Source organism: Zeus faber (genome assembly GCF_960531495.2).
Source record: "Zeus faber genome assembly, chromosome: 6".
NCBI classification, from domain to species: domain Eukaryota; kingdom Metazoa; phylum Chordata; class Actinopteri; order Zeiformes; family Zeidae; genus Zeus; species Zeus faber.
In genome coordinates this window covers 26823168-26838292 of record NC_137201.1, presented here as the reverse complement: position 1 = coordinate 26838292, position 15125 = coordinate 26823168, and the positions used below count along the sequence as shown (strand labels likewise).

Here is a 15125-nt window from a genome sequence, read left to right as displayed (position 1 = left end):
CGTGCCCCTTCCCTCCGGGGCCTCTTCCCTCCCTGCCCCGCCCCCACACTGTTTTCAGTTGCTTTTTATTATTATTATATTATATTACATTTAGCAGACGCTTTTATCCAAAGCGACTTACAATTGTTCAAACACCGACGGACGCAGCCATCAGGAGCAATTAGGGGTTAAGTGTCTTGCTCAAGGACACTACAGCATGCTAGCAGGAGGAGCCTGGGATCCAACCAGCAACCTTTAGATCACTAGACCACCCACTCTACCGCCTGAGCTACCATCCCCATCCCCAACGACTTTTATTTGGGGGAACCAGGACCGGGGCGCACGGAGAGCCGTGTTCCCGTCCGGACTAAAACGATCTGCTCCACTTGAAGAATTGCAGTCGGCTGACAGGATTACGACCGGCGACTCGACGGCCTTTAGGGGCCAGCCCGAGAATTAAGTGAAGGAAGTAAGTCGGAGATAAGTTAAAACAAACAAAGAAACAAATGGGCCATAAAAACAAAGAGAAAACTTTGTGATAAAAAGGCAAACTTTGGTAAGCTGACACGAATCCACACCGTGTGCCAGGAGGGGACCTAATGGGGCATTGTGTGGGTACGGTATAGTAGTAATAGAAGACGGCAAAAAATGTCGTTGGGTTCGGCGTTTTTGAGTAGAAAAGTCACTGATATCTACAGCAGAGTTTCTAGTTAGCAGCCACACTCCATTAACACTCCCCAAGCACCGTAGACAGCAGCAGCGCGCCGCTTCTAATTAGACAGAACCAACAGAGGGAGAGTTTATTTATACCTAAGGGAGAGCGTGCATTTGATGCATCGCTACACAGAGACAAGCACCCGCCAAAGATGCAAACGGCAGGTTCCGAGGTGAGACCATTACAGTATTTATCTTTTTTGCTTCAAGGTCATTAGAAAATAGCAACCTGGGAATTGGTGGCGGGAATCGATAAAGGTAAAAATTAATTTCCATCCAGTCTGTTTCAGAACCAGTTAATCTGGTTCCAGTGCCAATGTTTCCCACCCCTAATTAACACCATTTAAATACTGTACACCCACTTAAAGGAGCAAAAGACAACTTTTAACAACCAGCATTAAATTCATAATGATAAGTTAAAGCATTTTACCTCATTATGAAATTAATGCTGATTGCACAGTGGCTATAGAGTAATGACACCATCTGCGTTTAGATTGGTTCCCTATAAGACTTGATATCACTATGCATTCGGACTGCCACCGGGTACAAACTCCTACATTCTACTCCAGGAAGATCATAAACCCTTGAATATAAAAACGACTTATTGAAATCGGATCAGAAATGTAAAAGTTATAATGCTTTTTATCGAGAAAAAAACGCAGCTCCCCCGTTTACAGGCCAGTCTTGCCAGTTGCATGAATAGCAGAGAGTGGCACGATGTAACAAGCCGGGAGCAGACGGACACGGTGTCTAGGTGTGTGTGTGTGTGTGTGTGTGTGTGTGTGTGTGTGTGTGTGTGTGTGTGTGTGTGTGTGTGTGTGTGTGTGTGTGTGTATGTATATATATATATATATATATATATATATATATATATATATATATATATATATATATATATATATATATATATATATATATATATGTGCGTGTGTGTCATGATCTCCGCCTTCTTCTACCTTCCCCTCCCTCTCCTTACCTGTCCCATTAGCCCAACTCTATTCACCTGCGCACACAGCTGTTCCAGATCTGCAATCTAACCCCTATATATGCCTCTCTCACCAGTCACCCATTGCCAGATTGTCTTCGATGCTTGCACCAGACTCTCCAGCGTTCTCCGGACTGATTCCCCACTAACGACTCTGCCTCGCGCCGACCACGTATCCTGCCTGCCACTCCGCCTGTCTTCTGTCTGCACTCCTCGTTATCGAACCTGCCTGCCCCCTGCCTGTCTCCCGTCCGCTCTACAAATAAAAGACATTACCAAATATCCCTGCCTGTCTTTGTGCTGCAATTGGGTCCTAACCACACCCGTTACAATGTGTCTATGATTGCACAACCAAAAGAAATTAAACTAAAATTGTGACAATTTCAATTTACCTCTTCAGTGAAAACGTCTCTTTCTTCTCTTTATTTCCAAAGTGGTGTTGATCATTTACGCAGAGCGCTCTGAACAATTGTAAAGCGATCTGGGTGTCTTTGTAATAGCGGCACAAAGTTGTCTATTGTAGCTTTCAGGTACAATAGACAACTACAATACAAAGTCTAAGAGAGTAGCGAGTCCAAAGCAATATCCAAATTATCTGTGTCAATATTGTAATCATGTTTATTGATGGCAGTTAAGAACAAGATTAAAAAGATATTTTGTTCTGAAATGATGTCAGCCATGTTTCAATGAATGCCCTGAATACATATAGTACAAATTAAAATTGATATTAATATTAGAGGATTTATTGTGCAGCACAAAATCAAATCTATCACTGACTCCATTAACACACACCCACACCTACTTTATACAATGTGATCTCTATCTTGATTACCTGTCGGGGTAAGCAATAGCAAATACCACTGCAAGGCGTTGCAACAGAAGGCCCAGCTCACCAAGTCAGAATAGTGCAGGAACTAACAGTCGCTCAGATGTCTCCACATCAGTGAGAAAATAATCGGGCCACTGGGATGAGAAATTCGGATGAAGGTTGGAAAGATTTATCTGGATTAATTTGAAGACTCCTAACTTGGATGGTATGAATATCATACCAACCACATACCTGTGTTTGGACATGACAGGAAGAAAGTATAGGAAGGAAATAAGTACAGTGTCAGGTGCAAATACAAATAATAAATATACATATAGACACAGATCATTCACCGTCATTACCATGTGTCTTGATTCTACTTCTGGATAGTATTTATCTAGATCTGGAGCACATGGACCTTTCATTCTGCATTGCTTTCTGTGGGAATCTGTAAATTGCAATCTTCTTGAATTGTTTGCATATGCATTAAAAGGTATTTACTCCCACCATACACAGCAGCTTAAGGAAGTATTAAGGCCCCTTCACTTTTTGCACACTTTGTGTTGCCGCTGTAATTTGGATACAAATGCAATTTTTGCACATAAATCTCCCATTTACATAAGTATTCAGACCCTTAATTTCAGTTCTTTGTAGAAAGCCCCTTTGGCAGCAATTAAAGCTCTGATTCTTCTTGGGTGAGTCTCTACAAGCTTTGCACACCTGGATTTGGGAATTCTATCCCATTCTTCCTGGCAGATCCTCTCAAGCTCCATCAGATTGGATGGGAAGCCTCTGTGGAATGGCAGCTTCAGTTCTCTCCACAGATTTTCTACGGGGTTTAAGTCTGGGCTTTGGCTGGGCCACTCAGGGACAGTCAGAGACTTGTCCCGAAGCAACTCCAGCGTTGTCTTGGCTGTATGCTTCAGGTCATTGTCATGTGAATTATGGGACCTTATATACACAGGTGTGTGCCTTTATAAACTATGTGCAATGAATTCAATTTGCCACAGGACTCCAATCAAGCTCTAGACACATCTCAATAATTATTAAAGCAAATAGGATGGACCCGACCAAAATTTGGAGCGCCACAGCAAAGGGTCTGAATACTGCTGTGTTATTGAGTGGACATTGATGGGCAAAAATTGCAATTTAATCCATTTAAATTGAATCTACAACACAATAAGCCGTGCAAAAAAGTGAGGGGATCTGAATACTTTCTGAAGCCAATAAAAATTAATATATTCTATTTTTTTCAATTTTCCCAATTGTCATTTAGCTATCCATATATATATATTATAACTATATATACAATATTATAATCAAAGCTGATTGACAATTTGTTTTGAAATTGTGCTGTCAGCATGCTGGGCATACGAGTACTTGTGCCATTGCATTTAGGACAGAGTTAGTCTGTAAGTGGAGTTCAACTTCTCAGCCTACAATGCAACTGTTTATTAATTCTTAAATCATCAAGAACTGCTGCAATAACTCTGTCCTGTGGACGACCTGTATGATGACAAGGACTTTTTTTACACAGAACTGCCACCAATCCCCCTCATTGGAGAATGATCTCAGCATGTTTTGGTCTTTAAACAACTAATCACTACTCCAAGAGCGGGAGAGTCACCACGGGTGAGACGAATTAACATAGAACCAAACAATAACATGTACATGGAAAAACATAGAAACGTCAGACGACAACATGTATGGACAAAACTGAGTTAATTAGGTCCAGGAAAACTGGAACAGCAATTGAGCACGTGGCCTCTTCCTGTCATAGTTATGGCAGTAAATGAGGAGAGGATTGGAGAGGAATGCAACCAGGAGGGGGCTGGGGTGCGTTCAAAGCAGGTGCTAGTGGTGTGTGTGTGCCTGTGATCAGCCCGTCTGTATGTATGTGTGTATGTGTGTGTGTGTGTGTGTGTGTGTGTGTGTGTGTGTGTGTGTGTGTGTGTGTGTGTGTGTGTGTGTGTGTGTGTGTGTGTGTGTGCGTGTGTGTGCGTGAATGTGTGCGTGGGTGCGTGCGTGTATGATGTGTGTGCGTGTAATGTGTCCGCCCGTGAGTGTACTGGACTTGTCCCAATTAGTTCTGGTGTATGAGGTCGGAATTATATAGTAGCACCTCCAAGCAGCGGAAAAGGCCCCAAAGCCACCCCTGTGTCCCGCAGCTCCACAGACACTCCACGACCGCAGGGAAACCTCGAGCGCCCCGCCCTGCGGCCACAAAAGACCCGCCCAGCCCCCGCCCCCGCCCCCTGCGAGGAGACCCTGCACCCCTGAGGCGCACACAAAAATAAGTGCAGGCACAAGATGCAGCCGCAGAAACTGGGCCGTGGACGCCAGGCACGGACCACAGGCCCAGCAAGGCACGCCCTTGCGCCAGCCCCAAGCGCCCGTCCACGTAGCCGAGTGCGCTCAGCACAGGACACCCGGACCCGGCGCGGGACGCCCGGGAGCCTGACACTATTTTGATTGGCGTGCACTTTCTGGTTGGATGGCAAGGTTTTGTTTTTTTCTTCCCCCCCAACGTACGGCATGCGAGAAGAGGAATCAGGTAGAAAAACATGTCAAAAAAGAGTGGCAGAGAAGGCAGCGGAATGACAGAGGAGTGGGGGAGTCGGGAGAGTTTGGGCAAGAGGGAGAGCGTGAGTTAGAGGGAGTGCGTGTGAAAGAGGGGTGAAGGATGGAGGGAAAAATACAGCGGGATAAGACGGCGATGGAGAGACGCTTCCCCAGCAGATGCTCTCTCCTGGGAGGCTTTGTAGATTTGGTGAAAACTTCGACTTTCTCTCTTCTGAGACAGACATCAGCTATTCAGGCTCACTCCAATCGGGTTCCAACACTTCATCGGTTTGTTTATAACCTTGCTTGCTCTTCACAGGAGTTCATAACCTCGCTTTTATGCAGGAAGCGGTACAGCGAGGACGCCTCCATTAGCCCATGCAAATTGCGCCACAAACGCTCACCGAGCGATGATAAAGCAGTGTATAGATCTCCCGTCATTTCTGGAGTTTATTTCTTTATCACAATAAGTGCATTTTAACTTGATCGGGGGCGGTGCGGCGACACCGGCCCGCGATCCTCTTTCACAAAAGACAAAATTGACCGTCACCCTCACCGAGTTCTGCAGGTAAAAGCTAAACGCCGAATTGAGGTTTGAATCCAGCGAGGAAGTAAATGATCGGTGACGCCGTTTGGAGTGAGTTATTCACCCGCTCCCTCAGACACCGCTCAGCTGACGCTCAAAAGCTGCCCGTGTCAATATTGAAAAGTAAAACTGGAATTAAACAGTAAAAATGGTATGAAATGGGTCCTCGGTACCCTCCATTCAAATTCGATGCAGTTACTGCGTCTTCCGGGGACACGGTTGAGTTTTGGAATAAAACCTCAGGTTGAAACTATGTCCTCGGGGTGACATTGAGGGCAAAAATAAATCTTTAACTTCCCCGCCGCTCCGTCAGCGAACAGAGAGACCAGTTATCTACCTTGAGCTGTGGAAACAACAATACGATTGTTTGCAGAGCCCGCGCCCAAGCTTCTCTCCCCGCCGGAGCAGTCGGTTCTCCGGCTTGGCCGCGGCGAAACAAAAGCCTCTGTTTTCCCTCATGAGAAGGCAAAGTGTGTTACATGGTAACCCCAAATGTTGACAAGTGCAATGGGATCATCTCATTTATCATTGTGTTCACAGCGAGCTTGTATCGTCGAAAAAGCGCGAAAAAAATATGCCCTTGTGCGTGGCCGGTGCATTTCATCTTGACTCACCCCGCACTGTTTTACACATTTAGCAGGATCCCTTCATTTTATCAGCATGCTCAAAAGGCATTTTACAAAGAAAAAGGCACAGTCTTTTTTTCTGTACCTATTTTACGCAAGTGTGCTTTCACCGCGGAGCAGAGTTCAACGCAGCCAGCGGAGTGGATTACTCTCACAGACAACCCCTTTCTTTGGACCATATCTATATTTAGACCCCTTTTCTCTGCTGAGCTGACATGGCCCACGACAACTCGTTAAGGCTACAGGATACAGGCCTTAAAAAAATGATAGGAAACAAAAAACCCCTTCACTACCTTGTGCCTCGAAAGCTTTTTCTTGCACTTTAATCCCATCTGTTATCGCATTGAAAAAGCAAAATGTAAATAACTAAAGTGTGTCAAAAAAAAAAAGCGGTCGATAACTACAGAAAATAAATCTCGAAGGGACTCCAGGCGAAGTGAAAACTGAAATAGGATCCAGGGCCCTGAGACGCGGAGTCGGAACCAGCGGGTGGGGAAAAGGGTGAAAGTGAAGGAGAAACACTTAAAAAAAAAAAAAAAATTATTTAACCTTTATACCCTCCTTCAACCTCCGACTCTGAGCTGCCGTCGAGCCAAGCTATTAAACTACCCACCGGCATATGTAAGCGGAGTTGCGTGGCATTAAACTGTGCTCTATTGATGTGCAGCCGTGCGTGTTCCGTGCTCCGGTTCCCGCTTTCCTCGCCGTCCTTCCACTCCACTCCTCCTCGCCCTTTGAAGATGGGAGGGAAAAAACCTGACCCCGGCCCTGCTATTTTGCTCCGTTTACCATATCTGACAATGCGTGAGTAGAATGTGCATTTATCATCACCGAGAGGAATTAAGAGTGACTTATGTTGTGCACATCTAAAGGGCCCATTTTCACAAAGTGTCCGCAGTCACATGTCAGGTGCTGCCTTTGGAAAGAATGCGGCGCTGCGAGCGGTAATGGAGCGGACAGCGGTGAACATGAGCAGCAAATATGAATTGTTCTCCTCCCTCGAGCCTAAATTGCCGCTGCTCGTTCCCAGGCTCTGCCGTCCGGCAGAGCAGCCAGTCGTAAGGCAGCAGATGATGTGGGCAGCCTTGAAACAACCTGGCTGTTATTCGCTCTGGGTGTTGCTTTACAAATAATAAACGCGCCGCTAGGGACAGTGCCATCGACACTGGTTCCAACATTACCAATTATCTTCTTGTATACTGAAAATACTGAGTTAAATATCATAATATAAAAATGCATGCATGCCACATTTACTACACATTAACTATACCAACCGTCAGTTTTTGGCACGAATACTACATTTCCTAACTCAATCTAGTAACACAATTCAGTCAATACCACAACAAATATAAAATGTAAATTTCCCCACCCTATCTTACTGTTCAATAAGGGTTCGTGTGAGCAAAGACACTGAGAATAATATAAAAAAATTAATAAAAAAAAGTTAAAAGAGCTCATTTATTCATAGCGATAGGGATGACCCCAAGTGTTTTTAACCGTTTCTCCCGCGCGAGCGACTGCGAGAGCCGTAACAACCTTCGGGTCTAGAGATTGGTGAGGGCGCACTCCTGACTGAGTTCTGAGGGACTTCAAGATGAGCCGCCTTTTTGTCGGGTCTCGGCGATGGCGTCATTCCTACGCCGCCATTCATCCATCAGCACGGCGCGAGAGTCCCTGAACAAACGTTCACCTTTGTACGAGCTTCGCCTCTGAGACGGCCAACACTGTCGTTCGGAGTGCTCTGGGCAACACAGTATCCGTAAAGTGGATTTGATTTAAGTGAACCAATAGGGCTCACAAAAAAAACCAAAAAAAACAAAACAATTAACTCACAATTAATTTACGATTAATTAACAATTAATTAACAGTAAGCGAATAAAAAAGGCCCGAGCCATTATTGGACTAGCGGGCCATGACTCTTAAACTACATTGTACAGTCCAATACCAGCCTAAGGTAGAAACTACTGGACGGTTCTTTCTCTCCACCTCTCTCTCTCTCTCCCTCTGCCCCTGTTTTCCCTGTTTTGTTTTTGTTTTTGTCTGAAATCGCCGGCAACTTAATTACTTTTCAATACGCTTTATTCAAACGACATGACAAAATATTGTCAAGAAACGCAAATCAAAAAGTTGTGACATTAAATGGTGTCAAAAGCTGAGCAACCAATCAACCCGCAAATTATTTTGGGTGTGTGTGCTTTTGTGACTGCGTGCACGTGTGTATTCATCTGCATAATGGGGGTAGCGATAAATAAGTTGCAGACAAGGTGTGTGTGTGTGTGTGTGTGTGAGAGTGTGTGTGCGCGCGCGCGCGTGCGTGTGCGTGTGCACGGCGCGTGACAAGACTCCGCAATGGGAGCGACGAGCTACAATTGCAATTCCCGTCAGCGGTCGCTCCTCTCGCTGTGCCTCTGCAGGTGCCTCGCACGTAACCGTCTCCCCCTCCGACTGTGTTTACCTTCCCGGTCGCCCCTCTCCCTCCTATCCCTTCATTTCCTTTCCTCCTCCTCCTCCTCCTCCTCTCTGAGCCGCCAGCGGAGACATTCCTGCGAGAGGTTTATCCGCCTTGCCTCTGATTTTTATCCTGTCCCGCTGCCCGCCTCCTCACGCTAGGGACCTCCTGCTGGGGGGGTACCCATCTGTAACCAGACAGACTTGGAAAAGACACACTTTGTGTTTGTGGGAGAGAGGGAGAGAGAGAGAGGCGGCCAAAGAGACAAAGGGCAAACAGAGTAGAACATTCCACAGCAAACAAACATCTTGCACATGATGAGTAATATTGAGGAGAGGTATGCGGCAGAGTGTTTGCTCCGGAGGGTGGGGGGTGGGGGGTGGCGCTTGCGGGACGCTCTTAAACAAACCCGGTTTGTTCCGACTTAGCAACCCCCTCCGCCCCCAAGCGGGGGCATCCAGAGAGGGGGATTACTGCCACAAGCCCGGGCAAAAAAGCAGTTCAGCAACGTGAGTGGAGATGGATATTAATGCTCCGACCCCACCCTACCCCCTGTTATATCCACAGTGAGCTCATCAACACGTACAGGGTCAATTCCCCAGAGCTTGATCGGAAAAAAAGCGTGTCCGTGTCATAACGCCAAAGCACGACGGACACATGGACGAGACGCTGGAGAAAGTGAAGAATGTCGATGTGAAAAGCATGAAAACATTTAAGTTACTTTAGACAGTCGTGGAATACCTGCCACAACTTTACATTCCTATCGGACGAGAACAACAAGGTAAATCCTTGTCTTTGTCCCCGCCGACCAATTGCAGGCGCAAATAACTGCTGCATGAGAAATACCTCCGATATTCCGCCCATTTCCACTGCCACTCAACCCCCAGCAAACCAAAACGATACGGAAATATTTGAACGACCGGGATGTTTTCATTACATCGCGGGCCCCGGATGCGTGGCCGTGCCCGGCGCTCGATATGGTTTTAGCTGACTTGTGCTGTACTTGCATCGAGACGCATTACCATAGAAGAGAGACAGCCCCCCTCTGTCTGCCGCATCTCTTCCTCCTCCCTTCATTTCTCGCCGTTTGTTCCAAGCGGTAGAGCCGTGCGGCATTTATCACAAAGTCAATCGTGTGAGTCAAAATACGAGGCTGGGAATAAGTCTCGGTGAGCTCGGTGTGTGATGTACATCCCACCCCAATTAGGTGCCTCAACAGCCGTTTAAAGTAAAGGGGAAAAATCATTCAAGCAAGTCAAGAAATAAACCAAATGAAGTACAATAAGATGAAGGTGAATAAATGAATGATAATATAGTAAATAAAAGGTGAGGGACTGCGCCCTGACCATATTTGTTTATTGGTGCGCCGACGTTTCACTCAGACATCGGATATGTTCGACCTAGATGCAAAGATTGTAGGGGTGCAAGGATCACATCAGCCACGGTTTCGGATCGCATCACGGTTTTGAGTCACGGATCGCCGGACTCCTGTTGTGGCACCAGGCCGCCTGGGCACCCGTCCTCTGGCGCTCCCGGTGCGCAGGGAGCTCGGCGCTGACCTCGGCGCTGACCTCGGCCCTCTGTTCTGCCCTCTGTTCTGAGAACCCAGAACCGCTATTGTGGCGCCGCCACTTGTGGCCGCCTGCGCGAGCGCATCGTGTCGGTTACGCACATTTTTGTATTTTTAGTATTTTAGAGCTTATTGGGCGTAATCACCGGGTGTCTAGGTGTTTTGGATCTGCAGAGCTGGAGATCGCAATGAAAGCACAGGTCACAGCTTTGGCTTCCTTCTCACAATCGGAATCTGTCATGTCCGGTGCTTGCAGTGGGCCAGGGACTCACAGCACAGCACCAGCCCCGGTAGCTTGCCGTGATCGTATAGTGGTTAGTACTCTGCGTTGTGGCCGCAGCAACCCCGGTTCGAATCCGGGTCACGGCATCGGATCACAATGTCAAGGCATAGAGGCTGGCTTTTTTTGACATTTCACTGCATATATGTATGACCGTATGTAGGTGACAAATAATCTCTTGAACTTGACCAGGGGCCTAATGGGGGCGTGGCGGAGGCAAGGCCGCTCTACGCCCGTCGCTGGTCGCCGTAGGTCAGGTGCCTCTGGTAACAGGTCCGCGTGGCCACTCCCTGGATTACTGCGCCCCCCGCGTTGATTTGGCTGCGCTTCGCCTATCTCCCCGCAGTGCATCATACTCAGTACACACGCCCCACAACAGGCCGAGGGTTTGCAGGGCGGGTGGGGTGCGAGCTATGCGGGTGGGGATGTGGCGGCTGCCATCTTGCCTGTCACGCTCCTGCCCCGACGTGCTTCTCCTCCGTTCCCAAAATTTTTAACTCCACTCGTATTAGCCTGAACACATATACTCGCCCACAAATCCAACGCCGAACAACACTCCGACACACCAGAGTCCGCGGGTGTCTCAGGTCTCCCAACCCGAACATCCCGCAATTTCAAATGCAATTGCCAGCAGCACACATTGAGCGCTGGGGTTTTCCGGAGCAGCAGGTCGCTGGCGGGTTGGTGTTGGTGTTGTAGATGCAATAGCACAAATACTCTGTGTTGTATGCCTAGCATGCTGACAGCACAGGTTAAAAAAAAGAAGAAGAAGAAGAAGAAGAAGAAGAAGAGGAATCTATGGTTTTGGTCACCCTGATTATAAATGTATGCACGTAATTTAAAACTTGTTTTTTGCCACATATTGCACACTGGAGAAGGTTGTCCTGCCCGATGCATCTGTAGGGCACTAACAAACATATATTGTATAAGTGCCATCCTTCACCTTCTTTTTGGATATTTTGGGGAATTCAGTGAGTTTAAAAATATTATGAAGTCAGGTGTAATACATTTTTGTGCAGTAGTAAATGATAATAAATTCAAAATCACTAAAATAAAAAGCATTCATAGCAAATTAAGCCCAAACCAACCCAAATCATAACCTGATTCGATTTTTGCATTTCTTGTGTCCTGCAGCTTGAAGTGTTTTGTTTCGGCAGACGCTAACCCCCGTCATTATGCTCACGTTGCCTTGTGATGTCTCAAAAACATTCATTCACACGGCGCCGTGGCCCCAGAAACTTTAAATAGTTTCCATGGCACCGTAATTAAAACTGATTCTAACGTCGGCATGTCTTTGTAATCTAGTCTTGCAGCTTTTTTTTTTTGTTTGTTTTTTTTTATTTAAAAATATTCCATGGACCTGACTGGACACAGGACGTTCTCCTCTATGAGCGGCCGCAGGGAGGCTGGGCGCTGCTTACACTGGCATACAGTACTGTATAGGCGCTGTAATGAATTCTGGCCACAGCATGGCCATTTCTCCTGGCCGTGCGGCGGTAGGGATAAGTGTTCCAGAAGTGCCTCGCATAAATCCACATTTTGTTTTGACGCAGCGCCACCGGGGAAATGTTTATTTTCATTGTAAGACGTGAATAGAAAAGATCAAAGCTTTGGACAGCGTGAACAACTGCTCCTGTCCCGCTTCGAAATATATTAGGACATCTTTCCCAGAAGTTGCAGTGTCCCGATGATCGCAGGAGACAAAAACACATTCCAGCCATGTTGCCTTCTTTGGCATCAATAAGAAAACCTCCACCTTTTCCCAACTTTTTTTCCCCTTTTTTGTTGGGCAAAAGTGATCCCACATCAGACAGTTGTGGAACCCTGTGTGTTTGGCAGATATATCAGATGCTGAGGAGGCTTTTGCTTCACTGTGTTATATTTATACAGAGAAGGACATTTATGCATAGGCCATTACAGGTTTTATGGTAGAAGCGACATAAAAGCAGCAGATTTCTCTTCTCACCCATAGGCAAAAAGGTTTCTCACGCCCAGGCAAAGGGTACCTACTCCTTTTGGAGCGTGCGTCCACATTCTAAGCCAGGCACAGAATTTAGCTGTGATGCGTTGTATGGTGTGAAGTGCATCTATATCCGGGGGTTCTTAAAGTGCACTCTTTTTTCTTTTCACATTTTAGTTCAAGTTCAACCATTTTCCAAAACAACCACTGTGAAGCCACATCACTCCACTTGCCGAAATAAATAAATAATACAGCAGAAACAGGCGAGGAGGAATCCATGGATGAAGTGCGCGTCGTAGGAGAAGGAAAGAATAAAAGGAAGATTTCAACAAACAGATTGAGTGCCCTCTCCTCCATGTTTTATGCCCTACCCTGCCTTCATATACAAAACATTAGGCATGCACAGGCACCGGTATCGGGTCTAATAATGTGCTTGGGTCGTTCTGAACTAAATACCAACATAACTTTGTGTAGTTGCCTTGAGTTTCCGATCAGGATTTTTTTTGGAAACTCAGTGATACTTTCAGGTTGTATCTGATTTGGTTTAAGCAAAGCAGTAAATAAATGACTTGATGTGAAATTTAAAAAAAAACACAGAGTATTTATACTCTGTCCAAAACAAAAAATGGTATTGATGGCATTTGAAAAAAGAAATGCAACGTGATAGAGCCTGTGGCAGACAGACAGGGTACATCCTTGCAATCTTTGAGTGGCAAGCTCAAGTGGGCAGGTCATCGTTCTGTCAACTCAGAACAACTTTCAAGTTCAATTACTATTTATAGCACTGCCGAGAAACCCTATTGTTGCATGTTTATGTGGCAGCTGGCATGTACTAAGAAATTAATGTCTTACAGATATTACTGTCATTGTACATTGTTGTTGGTAGTAGAATAGTAGAATAGAACACGTAATAGAATGTAAGCACCTAAAAACTGTCCATTCTGACCATATTTGTAAAGACTGACAGGGAATATACACTAGAATAGATAGACAGACAGACAGACAGACAGACCGACAGACAGACAGACAGACAGCAGAGCTGTTATCTGGTAATTACCGTTTTTTGACCGGTAAAATCCGTTGACGTCCGACATAATTAAATCTCTCCGGTCATAATGTCCGGTGAAAAAAATTCCCTCAAAGCACAATTTGACTAAGTGCCGGGCGCTAAAACAATTACGATAATAAAAGATTCCGCAGACCGGTTCATTTCCGCGTTGTGAAAGTTGCAACGGAAAGCCAATTAGTTTGGACAGAGCAGCAGCATCCAAAGTGTCGGAGGAGAAGCAGAAAGATGATGTACATGACAACAGGGACATACATCCGTGGTTTGGTGTTTTTTTTGGGGATATTTAAGTTTCGACCCAAAAAACTGAAATTATTTGATTTTCTGTAGTAATATTATTTTATTTTTTTTTTTTTTTAAGCGGATTTAACGGACAGGACTTATTTTACTTTAAATATTCAACAAAAAATCTACAGGACTTGATGTCATTCTCTATAAAGCCTGCCTATCAATTGTTTTTAAGCTCAATAAACACAGATAATATTTGACCGGTATCTCTCCCATTTGTCCGGGAAATTTAAATCATAGATGGATAGATAGATAGATAGATAGATCACAAACTTAACCAATAGAAAGAAACAGATGAGACCTCAACATACCAAAACCAAACCAATCAAACATAAGTAGCAGTATCGGTATTAGTACTACAATCCCAAAGAGAAATTACATTACTCAAGGTTTACAACACAAAAGTTATGTCCAGTTTTACGCATGGTTTGTTACTGACCACAACAAGCTACGCTGCTTTATCAAATTCATCGCAGGTGCCTTTCACTTGTTGCACAAGCCTGATCATTGCATTCTTGCTGGGGAGGGCCACATACATAATTCAAAACGCATTGAATTGCAGTTTCTTATAAAGCGCCAGCAAAATCATATTGTAAACATATCAAATACGGGGTTTTTTTTTAAACAGAATCTTATGAATTACCACTTTAAGGGCAGGGACCCAGCACCAAGGGGGTCATCAAGGGGTCAGCAGATTAGACCACTACACCCTTTCAGTCCACACACACACACACACACACACACCACACTCGGGTTTATCAGCCAATAAGTCTCCTGGAGCCGCATTAGCTTCATTGCGACTTCAACGTAACACCCAGCTGACAACAGCAGAACTAGCCCCGAACCGAGCTTACTTGATGAAGTAGCTGGCTCCGTCGTCGGTGAAGCCCTCCTCCCATCCCCGGGGTAGGTCTGAAATGCGGGCGTGAGAGACAGTTGCGTGACAGTCAGCAGAAAGTCTCCCTCTCCCCCTCCAGGCCAGGCCTACTATCTCAACAATGCAACGTAAACACCAAGTCTTGTACTGTCTAGGGAAACCCTGTTCAAATAATAATAATAATAATAATAATAATAATAATAATAATAATAACAATGATAACAATAATAAAAAATAACAATACAAATAACAATAATAATATAATAATTCTTAAAACAATAATAATAATAATTAAACAATAACAATACAAAATAACAATTATATAATAACAATATAATAATAATAACAACAACAACAACAACAACAACAACAAGA

At 45.2% G+C, this 15125-nt stretch overlaps 1 protein-coding gene across 1 annotated transcript in view; it reads right to left on the bottom strand.

The window, feature by feature from the left end:
• LOC307231370 (pleckstrin homology domain-containing family A member 7-like) overlaps positions 1-15125 on the bottom strand; it is a gene marked incomplete at its 5' end in the record, with an annotated part of 129966 nt that overhangs the window by 113572 nt on the left and 1269 nt on the right. Inside the window, one exon of the mRNA XM_080002040.1 lies at positions 14728-14785. Within this exon, the coding sequence (XP_079858166.1) occupies positions 14728-14785 (58 nt within the window). The remainder of the gene's footprint in view (positions 1-14727; positions 14786-15125) is intronic.